This window comes from Apteryx mantelli, chromosome 15, assembly GCF_036417845.1.
Source record: "Apteryx mantelli isolate bAptMan1 chromosome 15, bAptMan1.hap1, whole genome shotgun sequence".
In the NCBI taxonomy this organism is placed as follows: Eukaryota; Metazoa; Chordata; class Aves; order Apterygiformes; family Apterygidae; genus Apteryx; species Apteryx mantelli.
The window spans coordinates 22,155,490-22,175,010 of NC_089992.1; the positions used below are offsets into that span (position 1 = coordinate 22,155,490).

General features: G+C 41.0%; 1 protein-coding gene across 2 annotated transcripts in view; it reads right to left on the minus strand.

Annotated features, from left to right (window-relative positions):
- The window catches only part of ETFA (electron transfer flavoprotein subunit alpha), a 34,893-nt gene extending 19,508 nt beyond the window's left edge, over window positions 1-15,385 (minus strand). Inside the window, exons 1-8 of one of the 2 annotated variants that reach the window (XM_067305421.1) lie at window positions 15,285-15,385; window positions 7,775-7,927; window positions 5,777-5,858; window positions 5,584-5,666; window positions 3,824-3,923; window positions 2,451-2,561; window positions 1,271-1,372; window positions 397-465 (exon numbers count right to left, since the gene is read on the minus strand). In XM_067305421.1, coding sequence (XP_067161522.1) covers window positions 397-465; window positions 1,271-1,372; window positions 2,451-2,561; window positions 3,824-3,923; window positions 5,584-5,666; window positions 5,777-5,858; window positions 7,775-7,927; window positions 15,285-15,323 — 739 coding nt within the window. In that variant the 5' untranslated portion in view covers window positions 15,324-15,385. Of the gene's footprint in view, window positions 1-396; window positions 466-1,270; window positions 1,373-2,450; window positions 2,562-3,823; window positions 3,924-5,583; window positions 5,667-5,776; window positions 5,859-7,774; window positions 7,928-14,586; window positions 14,833-15,284 lie in introns of those variants that run through there. The other variant, XM_067305420.1, reaches the window with a different exon arrangement.
- Between the last annotated feature and the right edge of the window lie 4,136 nt (window positions 15,386-19,521).

The following is a 19,521-nucleotide window of genomic DNA, read 5'->3' on the forward strand; positions in this document are numbered from 1 at the left end:
AATGCAAAAGTAGAGCAAAAAAGACCGAACTATTCGAACCGCAAGAATTGTCAAAGGGACTCTGTATAGGAGCAGTATTTAAGGACATATGAAGAAAAGATCAGCTCTTCAAATGAGCTAATAACATTTTTAAATTCATACAGTTGTTTGAGAGCATGTGTGTTGGAGATTTAAGAAGGGTGGAGAATATTACATTTGAGTATTTTGCTTCATACATGGGCATTTAAGTATATAGCAGACCACAAGGACAAACCAAAATTTTATCTAGGACTAAGTTAACAGGATTTTAAGAATTTCTTTGATAGGACATGAAAATAAAAGACTTAAGATGAATATTCTTTTTAATGTGACCTTTTTTAAAATCCAGGGTTAATAAAAGAAGGGAAACAAATTTACCTGCAGCATGCAATTGATCCGCAAGATCATATAACAACTTAAAATTTTCACCGCTCTTTAAACCTCGCCCTTAAAAATTAAGAAAAGAAAAAAGATTAAGAAAGAACATAACATGCTTTATAATTTTTATTGTCTGCATAAAATTTCTGTATTAGTGCTTGTATTTGCAAAAGCACAAATATAGGTTTTTTTGGACCTATCACTAAATAATATTTAACACTTAAAAGAGTTAACACTTAAGATGCTACTTTTGTCTTTGTGATTAATATTATTATTCCATATGTATAAACCAACACCACTCTGTCTAGTTTACTTCCTGCCTTGCCTGCAGCATCATCAATCTCATTCTCTGAAATCAGGGAAACAGGATTTGTCACTAATATGTGCTCCCTCTGCTGGCTTTAAGTACAAAATTCTGTAGTGGGATAACTAAGAAATACTTAGTTATAGGCACACTGTACATATCACAGTCTGTCACGTTATACGTGAAGAATAGAATAAAAACATAATGATTTTTAAAATCACGAGACAATCATGCTTGGATTACTGTAACAATTAGTAATAATTTTCAGTATAACATATTTTGATCCAAAAATACCTGATATTTCTATAATTTTGAAGGGACCCACTAGGTATGATGATGTTCTTAAAATGCTTGTTAGCATATGTTAAACTTCCATGTTTTGGCTGTTCATGATATAAAAATATTGGCTGCCTTCCCACTGTCCCCATATACCATATTTCAGAATTAAATCATAATATCTATATTCTAAAAATATATCACATTATAGTGTTTTGCTACAGGCATTATTTAATCAAGATGCATACTGTTAGTTAACTGCAACATAATGTAGTTTTAATATTATCTACTTACCACCCGATATAACCACTTTAGCACTAGTAAGCTCTGGTCGATCGCTTTTTGTCAACTTCTGCTCAATCCATTCACATAGCCCAGCAGGCGGGGGAGGCGTTACTGCTTTCATCAAATAAAAAAAAAAAAAGAAAAAAAAGAAAAAAAGGTAAAGCATGTATTTTCAGCCTTTTAAATTTGAGCTTTAACTTAATACAAAAGTTCATTCTAGAACCAATTCTACCATGACCTTTTAACTACTATCAATAATTGCTCTATGGCTCCGAGTTACAAGCCTCTCTCATTAATTGTACTTTTTTAGACTGTCGTACAAGAAAAGAAAGTTTTATGAACGATTTCAATTTTGCACATCAGACTGCGCTAAAATGAAAGTCAGTAGTATAAGTAATATATTGCTATCAACCCAGCGTAAGTGTGGTTCTTATTAAGACAGGCAGTCAAGCCAGCTATGGAGAGTTTCCTAACTTCCACAGTACAGAAGGGCTCAGGGGCAGCTACTGAGCCTCCCAGAAAAACAGGAGGAATGGGAGGGTGAGGTGCCGGACACACAGCTGGATGCTAATGATTCCCTCTGCTGGATTTACAGCACAGTCATAAATAGCCCCAAACAGAGAAAGAGCAGAGGTGACTATGGATTTCTCTGTAATCAAAGCCGTAGTGGCTTCATTAAAATAATAATTTAAATGGATTTAGTTAAAACTGATAGAAAACAATGACCGAGTGTTCTCAAACCAATTTAAACTGCTACTAATTTAGCTTGACGCTGTAACAAACTATCTCAATTGAAATATGATTGATTAAACCAAACCCGTGGATAGCCAGCCACTGCTACTTGTGCCCAGTTTTGCTTTGAAAACCAAACTGGCTATTTAAACAGCAGCCATAACTTTAAAGATGGAAAAGTCTCAGGATTGCTGTAGCAGACGTTTAAGCAGCAAGTGAAACAGGCAGAGGTTTCAGCGCAGAGAATCTCCGTCTCTGGTCACAGAGAAGGCAGGAAGTGAGCAGAGAATCTTCCCTTACCGGGCATCACTAAAAAGTGCAAGCCTGGGTATTACGGGCAGAAAGCAACGGTTATGACAACTGGTTTGCTTTGACAAATACTTCTGCAAAACATCAGCATGCGTTGAGCAAAAGTAACTATTGCACAAAATGGGAAAGTACCAAAACACATGCTCACCCTTTTCTAAACTGGCACTACCACCACTTACTGGTGCAGCCTCAAAAGAAGTTCCCCGTACAGAAAATACTTTAACGTTTTCCTCACATTTCACAGTGCAAACAATATTTCCTAAAAAAAACAAAAAACAAAAACAAAAAACAAAAAGAAATTATGTTTTTATAAAAGATAAAGTTAACATTAGACATATTATTTTTTCCATGAAATAAAATTAGTATTAGAAATATATTAGTACTTCTGCTAGAAGAGATAACATTCAGAAAGTTACTTCCCAAAATTGCAGTTTTAGATGCCCAGAACTGGAAACTCTGGCACTTAAACAACACAGATAATAAATATTTTTATTTACTTTTTATCTCAATGTTTCTAAGGCATTTTAACAGTTCTCTCTTTTTTAAGGGATAGAGTTGCATTCAAATCTTCCCTCATTAATGAACTTCTAAATTTCAGAAGAAAAAAAAACTTTCTGGAAGTATCTTCTTAAACACAAAAAGGGTATACAATTCAAAGTGGATCTTTTATCCTGTTGCAAGACTTCAGCAGAGTAGAAGACAAGGAAACCTACTCCAAATATCTGCGGAGCTTTTCTTTTTCTTTCTTTTTTTCCCCCAATAATCTGAACTATAAAAGGTAGTCATTTAAAGTTGGAGCTGCAGGGAACGGTAAAGAGAAAAATGCTGAAATATCAGCTACTCATAAACAAAGTCATCTTGAAGTTTGTGAATTATGGGGAAGTAACTTAAAAAAGCAACACAAGTCAACCACATTCTGGTAATGTAACTCAAAATATAATAGCATGTTGGTGGAAGAAAAATCTTGTACAACAAAATTAAGAAACACAAGCTAATGAGTGCATATCTAAATTAAAACACTGGGTCAGAGAAGCATTAGAAAAACTAGACTGAAAAAAAGAATTACAAATCAAGTCCATTAAAAATTATAAATAATCAGTTCAGTGTCTTCATAATTAGGAAAAATAACCCTGTGGTATCTTAAATCAGAACTAATGCTTGCCATATTAAATAAAGTCAGACAATTAACTTAATGTCTTACGTTTTACAAAATCTGATCAGAAGTGCATTAACAAAGAAATGCAATATGTATAAAGGATGTTGCCGAATTCTATTAATTAAAACGACTGATCTGGTTTCTAACTGAAATCCTACAATACCAAAGTTGCTGGTATTGCTTGTGTTCTCACACATGGAACGTCACGTCCACCCCCATGTTTCATTTTTATGAACCACAGCACTGTAGATCGTAAGGTGAAAATTCCTAACATATTCCCAGGTTCTAATAACAGAATTCTGTAGAAGTTATCAGTATTGGGTCCTTTATTGCACAAATACCACATACTTTTTCTGATCACTCACCTGCATAGATAGTTCTCACAAAAGTGTCTGGTGACTTAATTTCAATAATGTCAGAAATAGGAGCAACACTGAGTTTAGCTGCCACTCTGGGAATAAGATTCTAAAAATTAAAGGCGAAAAGTTAGAAAAGTAAAGGCTGATACACTGAACATGAGGAAATGCAAAGGAAATAAGTTAAAATTTACAAGCAAATTTAAATGAGTTAAAATTTACAAGCAATTTTAAGCAAAGAAACATTTGCTGTCCTGATTTTCACTTCATATAAAGTTGTCTGTGAGTGAAAAGGCACACACAACTGTGAGGGTACTGTGGGGCTACTCATGTAGCTTTAGCAGCCAAATAAAAACCCATTACTGTAATAACATTAGAAATTTTATGAGACTTACAGTAAGTAAACCCTTAATGCAATATCTTAAATTAGAAAGCTTATTTGCTTCAATAGTTTAAAACTGAATATAGATGCTATTTACTCAGAAAATTGACAATTATGGATTGCTGGGTTCTTACAACAGCCCTTCAAGAAAAGTAGTATTTTTGGAAGCTAGTTACCAGAGACAACAGGAGAAAAAAACCTGCACCCTCCCAAGAAAAACCAAAACATATTTTAAAATTATGATTAAAATATATATTCGCCTATTCTGAAATTGACTTTAGAAAATTACTTAGCACCTTTGGGAATGGGAGGAGGGTAAAAAGAACAACATAAAGCATTAAGAAATTAATTCTTCTAATCTGGTACAACACAAAGGGCCCAGTTCTGGAACTTTTACTCATATTAAACAACACTCAACTATGCAAATAGTCACTGATTCACTCCTCTAGAAAAGCACTGCTCAACTCTGGAAACCTTAAAGCAAAAGCTAGCAATCTTTACTAAGCCACTGCAGATAAAAAAAAAAAAAAGGGGGGGGAAGAAAAAACAAAAATCTGAGTAAGACTTAAAGCATGTAAAGATTTCTCTTAGGAAAATTATGAGTATAAGGATTGATATTGCTTGACAGTGAAAGTAGCAGGACGAAAGGCTGATGTCATTATTCACCCCACACTGGCAGATTTCTAAAGTACTCTTTTTTGTCTTGTTTAGCTGCACCATGACATTGTTTTTAGTATTGAAGAACTCCACATGCTTAAAAACATGCTCCTTAAAAAACAAGTTTTGAAAAATTGTATTTTCATTAAAAAACATCTTGGCTAGGAGTTGGATCTATGTTATTTATACATATTTTTAAGATATTTCAATCTACACTACCTACACTGTAGATAGAATCCCTCCCACCCCCCAAAAGATTGCCTCAACAGACCTGTGCACTTTCATTTCAACATGCAAACCATACAGCAATCTAGAAGGCAGGTAAGGTGGAGCAGCTAGCTTCATATGTTTTCATCTTCGTTTACTGTATTTTTCCTTACAATTTTCATCATGCTTTCAGATCTCTCAATCTATTTTGTGTTATATATTTTATACATTTTGTTTTGGTTACATAGGACTAACTGGTTACAAATAAATACTTTTTTTAAACTGCTCCTTTCTTTAATTCTAACTTGTCCAAGTCAGTCCACAATAAAATTCAAAAGTTAATCAGTGTTTCTAACTAATGACAACTCTTAAGTGAACTATTGTAATATTTTTTGAAAACTCCACATTGTCTGTGGTTGATCTGAAAACCCTCCCTCAGGCATTTGATTCACACTCACACATGCAACAGTGTCTCTGTCTCTTTTTCTACAAGAAATTTTTGATGCACTTTTCAACTGCTTACCTTCCCAAAGGCAGATGCTCCAGCGCAAATGTGTGTGTAATTAAATTGTTTTTGAGTTTCCAAAATCAAGGGAGTCAGCTCCTCTGAGGATAAAAATATATTGCTCATGATTTACAACTAACTTATTTATATTTTCGATCACAAGTATAAATACCACTTATTTTGTCAATAGATAGGTAAGAACAACTCTCACCTGGTAGAAATCCTTTGTATACATCGTGCTGAGCCACTAGAACTTTTGCAACACCCTGCACTTTGCTCACTTCTTGTGCTACCTATGATTACAAATGTATTATTATTAATTTATATTATAGCAGCATCTGGAGGCTCCAGCTAAAATTAGAGCTCCGTGGTGGCAAGCACCCTAAACAAGTAACAAGAGATAGTCCCTGCTGCAAAGACCTCACAGTCTACAGATTATGTAAAAGTGGAACACAAAAGTACGTATTTTCCAAAATCAAAACAAATCTGACAGAACAAAACGTGTACCTTCTGACTCCCAGCACAGCTCTTTACAGGGTAATACAAATGCATTTTGCGAATAAGAAAATTACAAAGTAAATCAAACATAAGAAAGCTTGCCTTCTATATGCAGGATTCCACGATAATCCTATGATTTATTACAACAGCCAATAACAATCACACTTGAAGATTATTGCTGAGTATTCTGATATAATCAAGAAACTAAACCCAATTTCTTTAAAATCAGTAACTATCTACCACGTGAACATACAATGCAAATAAAAATGTACAGTGATGTTACAATCTTTGGGCAAATTTTAGCAGAAATCCTTTGTTTGCAACTGACTCTTTGCCTACTAATGCGATGCATATTTCCAATTCTATATTTATGCCATTTTTTTCCCTTTAAATTTGAAGAAGTGAAGTTTAAATGATAAAAGGGTTGTTGCAGATCAGAGAGAAGAGGACTGACAGCAATGTCTGGAGACCACATGCATCGTCCCAGACCTAGCACAGCTCTATGGAGTTTGCCGAGTATCAGTTTTACACTCAGAAATTAGCAAGAGGAAACAAACAAACATTCCAAAACAGCTGCTGCAAAATATGTTTGAGTGACTGGCTGCTTAGTTCTACCCATAGAGATTCTTACAAAGAAGCTTAAAACAAAAAAAACCTTCACTTTCTGTGAGGTACTTTTCCCCAGGATGACATACATTGCCCAATAGACACAACGTACTTACTATCAAAAAACAAATAAAAAAAATTTGCAATCGCTTTTCCATTGTACAAGTACAAAAGAATAAGGCAACCCAAAGACAGACATTTCAGGCAAAATCCAAGATTTTATTACCATCTGGAACTAGATAGATATTTGCTTCCGGTCTCAACCTTGAACACCTGGGTCTCAGTTTAGACTCAATCTTCAATAGCCAGTGAGGTTTCTACAGCTACAGATAAATTAGCTGCCATGAGTATGCCTTCCACGTGAGATACTACATATCACTTTCAGAAGAATAATTTATAAATCCTATAAATAATAATAATGATAATAAAGATAAATATTAGGCTTAGTTATCATCACTATTACTGTTCACACGAGCCTACATCATCCTGGCATAGGAGTGACACTAGTGTGCTGAAGGATACATAGCCTCTAGATTTTGAATGTAACAAAATTTAGACTAAAGCAAGGCCAATAGCTAAGGTACAAGCAACTCCTATTTCAGACGTGAGCTACATAATAAAGTCAAGAAACAGTGATTTCAGACTTTTAGGCTGCAAACATACTCTCACTATGCTGCTAGCAGCTGACAAGTAAAAGCGAGATGCTCCGAAGTTCTGTTTGTCACTGCGACGTGCCATTTCTGCTGGTTTCCATTTCAACAGGGAAAGTTTCTTCCCACTTGCTTAGCACTGCAATATTTCCTCTTTCAAACGTTACAGGAAAATACTTGTTTTAAAAGTTAATTGCCCTTTAGCCTTATAAAAATTTGTTTGCTTTTTTAAGCTTTTAACAACTTACATTGATATTCACACTTGTTAAATGAAATCTATACCACATTTTCACTTTAGAAAAGAAACAGTTCAAGTGCAGGACATTTCCTGTGGATTAGCAATTCCTGGCACAGTTCCTCTTCACTAGAGATTATTTTCCAGGCTGACCAAGATGCTATCACATATCATTTGACTGCATTCATTATTTCATTCATATGAAAACAGGATTTCCTACCTTGTCACAGCTGGTACCAGCTACTAAACAAGAAACTTCCCCTCCGAGACGTTTTGCCGCAGTGATCACGTTTAGTGTAATGGGCGTAAGAGACTCATTGTTGTGTTCTGCTATGACTAGCGTACTCTGAAACCGCCGGAGCAGCGATGATGCCTTTAAAGAAAGACAGAGAGAGAAAGCCGGGTTTGATAATTAGCATTTAGGTAAAAAACTGTTCCTTAGAGCATCCAATGCTTTACAGAAAGTTTTCTATACGCAAAATTGTCAACCAGTGCTGTCAAACAAAATTGAGTAAACTTAGATATTTTATTAAGTAGCTAGAATACACAAAGTGTTAAAAAAAGTATAAACCTGCTTGATTGCGCATATCTGTAACATATTGCTGTTAAACTATAACATTCATAGGAAACTACTGAACAGTATTTAAAAAAAACATTTGAACAGATCATATTCAAGCTCAGCTGGTCAACTTAACTAAGTATCTTACAGAATGGGCATAACTTAACAGGAACATAAATATAAGATTTTAGATGGTTATGGAATGAAATCCACAAGAGGAAAAAAGCGAGTCTAAGGCACAAGGAAATCAAGGGTAGGAAATAAGTATTTACTTGCCTTTTTTTTTTCTTCTTCTATAGGCTTTAGCCAAAATCTAGCTACAGAACTCACTTTTTTAATTAGTTATTTATAAAGGCAAAGTTGTATGTAGTGGCAGGAAGATAATTAAGTAACAAGGGCTCACAGTCCAAAAACACAGTAACAAAACCTGTTGAACAGTGTCAGGTTTAATTTTAAGATAATCCATTTTCCTCTAAAACGTGAAAACCTTTTCACCCCCCATAGTATACCACCACAATTTAATACAGCTGCTTAAATAATCATTTTGACCAATTCACCCTCCACACACAGACTTTAACTCCTAAAGCAAAAATTGAAAAATAAAAAAGTGAAGAATTACAATGAAGCAAAACCACAGTATTCTAAGCTCTAACACTTTCTTCTCTAATTCTCAGGTGAATCTGGGAAAAACTGTTATTTCTCCAAAACTAGCACCAGGATGGGGAAATGGTAGGGCAGGGAATATTACTCTTCCAGACTTTGTTTATCCTACACAAAGCCTAAATCAAAACTTGAGTTACCATCAATGTAACAAGAGTTCTAACCTGGAAAACAAAATATATTCTTGAACGTGACCAAGCCACTAATATTAACACGACACTAAAGACTGCACACTCAAATATTACTTTTTTAAACATATATTCTGGCTCCATTTCCCCTCACCCCAAATATGCACTTACCCACCACTTAAACTACAAAAAATACCTTCAGAAAATCTGAGAAGCTAAAATTTGGATATAGGCTTTGACCATGCAAAGCCTGCCAACACGCTAAACTCCACACAGAGAAAGCAAACCCAAGGACTTCTGCGGAACTAATCACAGTGTAAAAATATAAATACAAAGATAAGTCTTTAGAGAATCAGGACCACAATTTGTCATCTTGCTTAAAACCATAAGGGTTCTTGTAAAAGCACTTTGCATTTCATCTTATATGCGTAAGGCTACTTGTTATGATTAAAGATTCTGAGATCGTTTGAAGCCAATTGCCAGTAACAAACTATTTATTGCCAATATAGATCAGACACCATATTTTTGATTATGTTTCATACATCATTTGCAATAAGAGTTATGAGATTTTAGTCACCGTTTGAAGAATAAATCCATGCTTTTGTGGCAAAAAGCCCACTTTTCAGTGATTTATATTCCTGTCACAGGGTAAAGCGGGCCACTCTCCTGGAAGATTTTGAAGTTTTCAAATTTCCAAAGGGAGCTGCAGACTCTCTAAAGACTTCTTTAATAAGAGCCTGGCTTGGCTCTAAGAAGCACGCATTTTAAACACACACTTAATTCTGACTATATTATGATCTCTTCCCTAAATAAGTACTGCACCACCAGAAGAGCTCTACATCACTCTGTCAACTGGTTCTAGAATAAACTCAGAAATTATTTCTTTTTTAGCCAGAAAGAGTAAGAGTAATGGATGTTTCTTGAGCACACTGGTTATTACAACAGAAACTAGACTTTATTTCTAAACTGATAATCCCACATTCTAACTTTGTGGGAACTACGCACTGGAAGGTCACTTTATGCCTACCCACGCTATGCCTCTGAACACGAAGTTAAGAACAGACTTAAAAATAAATAGAATTCTCATTCTAAGTCTTGGGTAAAAATTCTGGAAGACCAAACAACATTCCTAGGTGATTCTGAATTTTAGTATACTTAAACATGTAAAATCATTAAAAATAAATAAATAAAACCAAAACAAGATTGAACTGAAAGCTTAGCTTGTGACAATAAATATTCTGCAGTCAAACCAGAGGCTAATTTAGCCAGTGATCCGGAAAACTGAGACTCCGCAGTGAGGCAGTCACTGAACAGGACAGGCAGCTATTTCAGTGAAGGAACTTCTCCAGCTGCATGCAAGCAGGCACGGGCAATTATTTTGCCGATGCAATTTCTGCACCTGTACTTGGGCAGGATGGCTAGTTTCAACCATACATAAAACAGGAAGGCTGAGCACGAATCTAATCACCTGGCCTCAAGGATAAAAGGCACAAGGAATAACACACACCGAACAACGAAGCTACTAATAACAATGCTGGAGAGGCAACAGCACTCGGTCCTTGTGCTGTAGAAAGCGTCTGGTGAAAATGAGGCTCTAGAAAATCAAGCTATCCAAAGAAATCCATCACAATTAAACACCCTGTAAACTAGCGCAATTAAGTGCCTTCTCATAAGCAATGAAAACATGTGACAACAACCAGTAGAACAGGAATTTATTTCACCTAGCTTTAGATATAAATCTATGCTAGGCATCTATGTTCCCCGTACAAGCGAAACATCTACATTTCCTCTCTTGAGGAAACTCCAGACGGTGATTCAGTCTACACTAAAATAAACACCTAGGAAGGAAACTCGTCTGGAGTTTTCACTATTCCCCCATTTACTGTAGAGCAAACCTGGCCTCTGACTGCCAGATGGCTAAAAACTGGTGAGATCAACCTTTCCTAGATGTGCAGTATACAACACTTAAGCCACTGAGGAAGTACCACAGGATTCGCTGAATCTATCTTCTCAGGTTTCCTCAAAGCATCTTTTTGCTCTCCACCTAAGAAACCCAGGAACGCTTTCCAAGCAGAATGTGAAAACCTCAAGCATATGCCCAGGATTTCTAGACCTCCAATAAAATAACTGAGACTATTCACTGCTATTGTCCGGAGCAAACCTTAGGAATCTGGACATGCCCAGTCCACATGTACAGATGAACCCACATTTAATAAGGCCAACACAACGCACACCCAAAGTCCTCATTCAGTTTGCACAGGTATCCGCTCCCCACAGCAACTCCAACGCAAACAGAATGTGTGCTGGTCTTTCAGCACGTGGATGGATCACCTGTGCAGCGCGCTGGCAGTATGCCCAGCACACGGGAATTAACAGCCAGAAAACCCCGAAGTATCCGAAAATCTTTCATGGCTGCTTGATAAGGCTGGTGAGCAGACAGGTGTCAACTGTCTCTGTAGCGCTGCAGCCTATCTCCCGTTCAAGGACACCCTTTGCAGTGCAGGAATTATGAGACTGGCTCCACAAGCAATATACGTGGCAGACACCACAACAAAAGATGCGGTGGGCCAAAAAGTCTTCTAAAGAAATGCAAGAGCTCCAGCAGGTGCAGCCTGCATGTCCTCCTGCTCCAAATATGCATGAAAATAAAATAAGCTGTTTAGAAACTGCACCCAGGAAACTGGAGTTTGCCTCCCAACCTCATCAGAGGAACCAAGAGAAGTTTCAGGAAGTAAAACCAAGTAGCAATACACAGGGCAAAAGCATCTTACAAGTAGATCCACAAAGGAAGGTCTAAAGTTGATTTTCGCAGCTGTAAAAGCAAACTGGCAATCAATTAAAATTTTAAAACTGCTTAATAGGAATTTTGCATCTCATAAAGACCTGTTATCACTGGGCAAAATTCCCAAGAACTGACTCCTGGGACTAGGATTTGGGTATTATTAAAGATAACGGCGCGGTTCCTATACAACAAAATAATGCCTAATTTTAATAATAACAGTTTTATAGCTGCAACGTTTAAAAATATAAAACATATTTGGAAAGACAAAGGAGAGGAGGGAGCTCTGGCAAAAAAGTGTATTTCTCTTAGAGTCTCTGTAAAGGTCTGGCTACAAAAGATGTCTAAGACAGCTATTTAACTTCAAGAAATAGTAACTAGAAAAACAACACTACAGACATCTGAACAGAAAAGATGTAGCTATAACTACAACAAAGAAAAGCAAAAGAAATTAAGAAGATACTTACAAAAAGATTTATTAAGGAAGCATAATAAGACTTGTAATTACAAAGGAATTAGAGAAGCAGCAAAAGAAAGGTGTAATCCAGAAGAAACTTTTCCAGACATGTCCCATGCAAACTGTTAATACAAATCATAACAAAGTTGGTTTTAAATACAGATAACACTGTTGAAAGTGAACTCAAGATAAATAAATACATATAAAAAAAATTAATAGTTTGAGCCTATCAATGATAATAAAGGACTACTGAGATAGCCCAATAGTTTCTGAGTAAGGTCATAGTTTGTTGGTGTGTTTCAGACTATCAAACCTATTTATCTGAATTATCTCAAGCTAAAAACAAAAACAAAAAACAACCCCCCACACATGTATCATAGATACAAGAAAGATTTAAATAAAATCCACTATTTTCAGACATAGCAAGAAATTGAGAGTTCTGGACAATTCAACAGGAAACGAAAAACTCAACATCTGTGAAAACTGGGTCCCCCCAAAAAAGTTCTGAAGACAGAATGAGTGTATCTGCTCAATGTCACTAAAAATTAAATAAGCAACATTTATCTTTATTCAAAAGCTGCTATACAATAAGAAAACTAAAATACTACACCACAAACCAAAAAAGAAAAGCTTATTGTTAAGCTGCCTTTCACCTGAAGATCTCAACTAGCTTCATACGAAGATTCCTATTATTTCATTTAATGGGAAGCCAACCCTAAAGCATTTCTTGCACAATAAAAACCATATTGCAGAAACAAAAGCAAATCTTATTCCATCCGGACCTTTAAAACAACAACAGAACCCTGAAATATTATGCAAAGCAAAATAGTTTTCTTAAGAAACAGAGAGCCACAATGTCCCTCAATCTCTCACTGTTTTCTTTTTTTGAGGGCGTATGGGGGTAGAATACAGGGAGACCAAGAGATTCGTTTATGTCTTGCGACAGCCAAGACTAACACTACTTGCTCTTCAGAAATGCCCTTAGCACAAGGTCTAAGTTCAACACAAGAATGACAGCTGCAAGGGCAATGGTATGACATCTACCTACAATGACAGCTGCTGTGTCATTGGCTTAAAACTGCTGTGCAATGTCATATGAGAAAAAAAAAACTTGTGAACAGGGAAAAAGATGGAGACTTACATATCTGATAGAAAATACAATATATTCACTTAAAATTCTCTATTCTTTATCTGCTTGTTGTTTCATAGAGGGAGGAATTGGTGACCTGAAAATGCCCCTTAACTGAAAGTCTGCAAAACAATTCTGATGATCATAACTTTCATACCACTGTGAGTTTGGAAGGGACCTCACAAGCTTATACAAACTTATCCTCCATCAGAACATAAGCAACCGTATATATGTTATTTCGAACACATCTGTCTAGTTTGTTGTTAGTGATGAAGATTCCTAGGCAACCTATTCCAAAAATTTACTTTCTACTAGAAAGGATTTCTTAAAGTCTAGCTAGTCTTCCTAGCTATCTTAAATTGCTTTCTTTCAGTTTAAGACTATTGTTATTTAATTGCACATGCAGTAAAGAAACAGCTTATTGCTTTCTCTGCACCAATTTTTTTTGTGTATTTGCAGATTGATATCCCTCCTCAGTCTTAAGTTATGCAACCCCAACCTTTCCTTGTTGCTCATCCTTTACGGATCTCACATGTCCTGTTGTTTTTCTCTAGACTATTTGCTCTTGAACTGCAACACCCTGAACCTGATGCGGTACTGCAACAGAAGCTTTAGCAGTGCCGAACAGAAAATTGCTTCACTTCTCTTGCAGACTACGTTGTTATCTTTACACTGACAATGCACACAATGTTTGTTTAGTTTTATTTCATAAATTTATAAATTTAGATGCATATGGCTGAAAAACAAAGAGCTGGCTTCATGCTTCCATTGCGCAAAACTGAACCGTGAAGTGATCATGAGAGCAAATTATTGTTTACACAGCAGTGAGATAATGTGAGTGCTAAGAGCTCTGAAGATCATAAAGACTACCTTGCTAGAGAGTCTGGAAAGTCTGTAACCCAGCAATAACTAATACGGTGCTCACAATTACAATAGTTCTAATTTTTAGATAAATCACATCAGTATGTCCTGGTCTACCTTTGCTCTTATTTTAAACCATTCTTAGTACCTGAAATTGGTTAAGATATCCATAATTACTATTTTACAGCTCTACAGAATATGTACGTGTAAAAGTCTTTGAGATCTCAAAAAGAAATTTGAGAGATTTAAAACCATTGCAGAAGGGCTATTTACACAGAGTTTCAGTGTATTTACACAGAGTTTCAGTGACCGGCCCAGCATTTATTTGCTGATTTGGGGGGGGTGGGGGGGCCTGCCCTAGTGCATGCTCTGAGATTCAACAGATATTCAAGCAGACTTCAGGAATCATCTGCACCAGGTAACCTTGAGTTCACCCAGTTGTTAAATATGGTAACATACATGCCATGACACACTGAGCAGCAAATGCCTTCCCAAGGCCCAGCACTGCCCCAGCTGCGCAACGCGAAGGTCAGGCCTGTAACGCCACGTGTGCTCAACTCGTGCTTCAGTCCAGAGATCACCGCGGCTAATGCAACCGCATTTCTGCGCAGCAGAGCGCGCACCACCCGGGAACGCTGCATTAACCTCGCAGAGCCCGCAAAGCTTCTCCCCGGACCGAGGCGCAGCCATACGCAGCTTCTACTGAGAACGAGCGGCAGCAGCGGTTCGCAGCCGTAAGGGAGCGCCTCAGCCCTCCGGAGCGCTGCCTGCAACCGGGCCGCGCCGACCGGCGCAGGAGGCCGGCGGCGGCCCCGCTCGGGCCCGCGGCCGCCCCGCTCGGGCCCGCGGCCGCAGCTCCGCCGAGGCGGGGGCAGGCGCCACCTGCGCCACGGCCCCCGCGGGGGCGGGGCTGCCGCCCGGCCCCGCCCCCGCCGCGCCCGGCCCCGCCCCCTTTGCCCCACTCGGAACGGGCCCCCCGCAGCGGGGGGAAGGGCGAGGCCCAACCGCCCCCAGGCGCCCCGGGCCGCGGCGCGGTGCAGCGGGCCGCCCCCGGCGGGGGGGGACCCCGCTGCCCCTCCCGAGACGCCGCCGGGCAGGCTGCGGCCCCCTCCCCCGCCGCACCCCCCGCCCTCCCCGCGGCCGCCGCCCGCACTCACCGCCCGCCTCACGCGCTGCACCCCAACCGCCCGGAACATGCTGCCGCTCGCCGCCGCCTCGCGCTCCGGCCCCTCCCGCCCCGAGCCCCGCCGCGCGCCGCGCTCGGCCCAGCGCCGCTCTCGCGAGAGCCGCGCCGCCAGCCCACCGCCCCCGCGGCCTCATTGGCCGGAGCGGCCGGCCAATGGGGAGCGCCGCGCGCGGCGGGGCGCGCCGCGCTGAGCACCGCCCGGGCTCGGGGCCGTTGCGGCCGTTGGCGCGCTCGTTGCGGCACCCGCTCGGCGGCGCGGCGGCCTCCTCCGGCCCCAGATGGTTGGGGGCGAGGGAAAAAAGAAGGGACGAGTGCTCCCGGGCGGCCTGCAGCGCCGGCGCCCGAAGCAGCCGTTCCCGGGAAGCAGCGAAGGCGGCTTCTTGCACGGCGAAAGACTCGCCGTCATCCTCAGCGACCGCGACGTTTCCCGAGAGACCGTCAGGCATGCTGGATCCTGCGGGAATCCAAGTTATTCCATACCTTCGGATTTTTCCCTGGTGGCAAGGAGCTGCATTTAAAATAAACCAAGCTAGTGTTTCAGACCAAATTCACCACTAAACTAGGCGCTAGGGCTCTCCAAAAATACTGGTATCCTGGAGAAACTAGCAGCAGCCGCCGCGCTTGCGTTACCAATCCATCAGTCCAGGAGCACCAAGAGCACGTGGATTTGTGACTCTGTGTCCCAAAAATCACTGGATAGCAAGCCACAAATGTGGTTTCTTTCTTCTCATCGTGAAGCGATTTAGAGGGAAAAAACCCTGAACAGATACGGCCTTTGGGCTGTTCTTCCCAGCGTAAGTGGGGACCTGCAGCTTGTCAGCAATGTGTTCTACCGCTGTGTTTCTAAGGCACCGTATGGAAAAGCAAAAGGCAGATTGATCAAAACACCCTTCAGCATTGCCGCTGCCTTGGCACAGGCTCACCTCTGGAAGTTACTCTGCCACATGACTTCCACCTCAGATACCAAGAAGTACTACCGTCCTACAGTAAAATACAGCCAGGTCCAGCAACGCAAGCACCCCAACACTCGATTTACTTTGTCTCAAACCTCATAGGCCTCTATAATCAAAAATAGCAGCTGCGCTGCATGTTCCGATTTCCTGGCCCCGGAGCGCTGACTAAACTCTCGAGGTCTGGTGAGAGGAGGGCTGAGGGGGGGAGAGCTAAGGGAGGTGGGAAGCCCCCTTCGGGCCGAGCCCACTCGCAGGGATCGCAGCAGCCCGGGGCTGCTCCGACTTCTGCCTGGCTGGGCCCTTCAGCCCCTCCCCAAAACGAGGGCAGCAGAAAGACCCTTTGGGGCTGCCCGTGCACCTCCTGGATTAAGAAAATGACCCGATTAAAAAATGTTGTCATGAAGATGAGAAGAATGATTTTGCTGAAGTCTCAGGGTCCTGAGACAGGTTGGAGAGAGGTATAAACAGTTGAAGCAGCTCTTTGCCACTAATTTGGGAGATGTTTGAGGTGCAGCGCAACTCCGAGTGATGTGGAATTTCATACACTGTATGAATCTACACCATAAGTAATCCAAGAAAAGAAAAAGTGACAAAAAGCAAAATAAGGGTACAAAATAAGAGCATCCTGAGCATCCTCAGTTTGGCTATTATTTCTTTCTTAATTAATGTTTTACTCATTAAAACATGGCACACAATTTCATAATCCTATTGTAAGCTCCAAAAATGAGCTTCCAGCATGCAGGAGTAGAAGGCCTATCTCATGGGAATTAAATCTTTAATAAAAAGAAACAATCCATATACACCTAAAAAAAACAAAAGCACAAACAAAAATAAACAAATTCCTCTTTTTTTTTTTTTAATACCTCAGGCCGTAAGAAAAATTAGCCACCCTATCAAAACTGACCTAATTGCATCACAGCTCAGAATAAGTTGATCCCTTCACTATGTATCTGGTTTAATAGCATATGGCATATTTTGATGAACAAAGTGACACTGCCACTCTTTAGGCCAGATTTCAATGTGAAATGTCATTAATCCAGAAAATGACAGGCTTTTTATTGTATTTTCTGTTTATAATTTTGGTTTAAAACCTCAGTAACACTTCAGCTGCACATAATCTTTATTGAAACTGGCTTGATGCGGATTACACCCTGAAGCACAAAGGAAGTCTTTATCACTTATGGCTAGTGTTTTAGGAGCTTATAACTGTAATCAGGTAGGGATTATATCAGCATGATCCATATTAGCTGAACTGTGACAAAAAGCTTTTTTCTATTTGACCTTCCCACTTAAGGCATGACAATGTTAGGAACAGTAAAACACAAAACCCACAGGTGCCACTGAAGGTGGACTCACCATCCACTGCAGGCAGAGAATATTACTTTTTTGGGGGGAAGGAAAATTAGTCATTAATTAGTGGAAGCAGATCCTTGTACAGTGCATTGTTATCCAGGATTATTTCATTAGGATCTGCTGACCCAATTTCTGCATCTGAAAGGGAATTACATTTTTTCACACTATGGGAAGGGGGCAGGGGAAGAAATCAGTAACACAGATTACTCAAAATTTTAAAAATACTGCTGCTAATGAGAGCAGGTGGCTGTGTTGGTGTCTTTGGTATCTCTGCAAAAGCCACAGTGGAAAATGAAACCAGGACCATTGCAAATATGTAATCATGTCTCCATCAGAATCAGATTTTGGCTCCCTTAAAATACATCATTCCTAATTACAACATATGGAATCCAGCTAATGCAGCCTCATGACTAAGGGATTTAGGGAGCGGGAGGAATTTCTTTTTATTACAGCTGCGATGGTCCTCTCTGGCATGGGCCATCCTCAGCTTACAGCTCCCGCAACCTCCCCGGGGACAGCAGAGTCAGATCAATTAAAAGAGCCGCATTTGGGAAGCTTCCCCAACGCACAAAAGGATTCACCTCCTAATCTGTCAAAATCCAATAACATTAAAGCAACTGGAACCTGCTTTCTGATCACTGGGACCTTCTGAACTGGGCAGGCCATCCCCACCACCCCAGCAGCAAGATGGGAAGGAGCTGCAGGAGGAGAAAACCAGGAAAACCCACCTCAACTCCCACAGCACCGGCAGGGGCAACTAGAGAAACCACTGCTGCTGGAGCATTTTGCACCCAGTTCTGCACCTTGCCATGCCCGCAGCCACTGGGGAGCCCCGGGACGCTGCCCCAAGTGACCCTTGTTCCCTCAGCTCAGCCCTTCCCGCTGCCACCACCACTTTTCCTGTGAGAAACACAGAAACATCAACACAAGCTGAGACCTTTCTCCCCAAAACCCTTCTGACTTCCCACCCTCTCAAAACGCATCCCTGCATAGCCAGCACTTAGACACCTTTATAACGAGGCACCACCCAGCAGTGCTGGGGCTGCACCCCGGTTACCCTTCGGCAGCCCACCCACGCACCTCGGAGCAGACAGGGCCTCTCACTGGGCCTCCTGCTCCCCTTTGAAGGGGGACAAGGCCAGTAGCTGCTTTTCCAGAGCTGGCAACAGCAGAAAGACAGGACCAGGACCAGGACCAGGACCAGGACCAGGACCAGGACCAGGACCAGGACCAGGACCAGGACCAGGACCAGGACCAGGACCAGGACCAGGACCAGGACCAGGACCAGGACCAGGACCAGGACCAGGACCAGGACCAGGACCAGGACCAGGACCAGGACCAGGACCAGGACCAGGACCAGGACCAGGACCAGGACCAGGACCAGGACCAGGACCAGGACCAGGACCAGGACCAGACTCCTGCCCTCTCACCTACACCCAACCCACAAACCCCCACCACCAGCAGGTGTTCCCCCTTCCTTAAAAACCCTTCCCACATGCAACTCATTTCCATGTGCCAATCGAACGACAAGGAGACAAGGAAGCAGCAGCCCATCCTGACGTGCACCGCTCGCCTCGCAGCTAGCGGGAGGTGTGGGTACCACTGGCTGCCAGGTTACAGCGCCATTATTTTTTAAACAGGTGGCTGCTTTTTGCCACCTGCGTGGCAGCGCTGGAGAGGAAGGTGGATGCCGCTCTGTTCCCTGTCCGTGCTCCCGGGGCTTCCCCGCGATGGCGAGAGCAGCCGGTGCGTGTAAGCACCCCTGGGAACGGCCCTTTTCCCGCCTGCGAGCACTTTGGGGAAAGTTGTGCCCGTGGCTTTTTCACTCCGATTTCAGCTCAGTAAATAACACTTCTGTGCTGAAGGCAGCAGCCTCAACAGGCCTCTGTTTTCAGTGTTTTG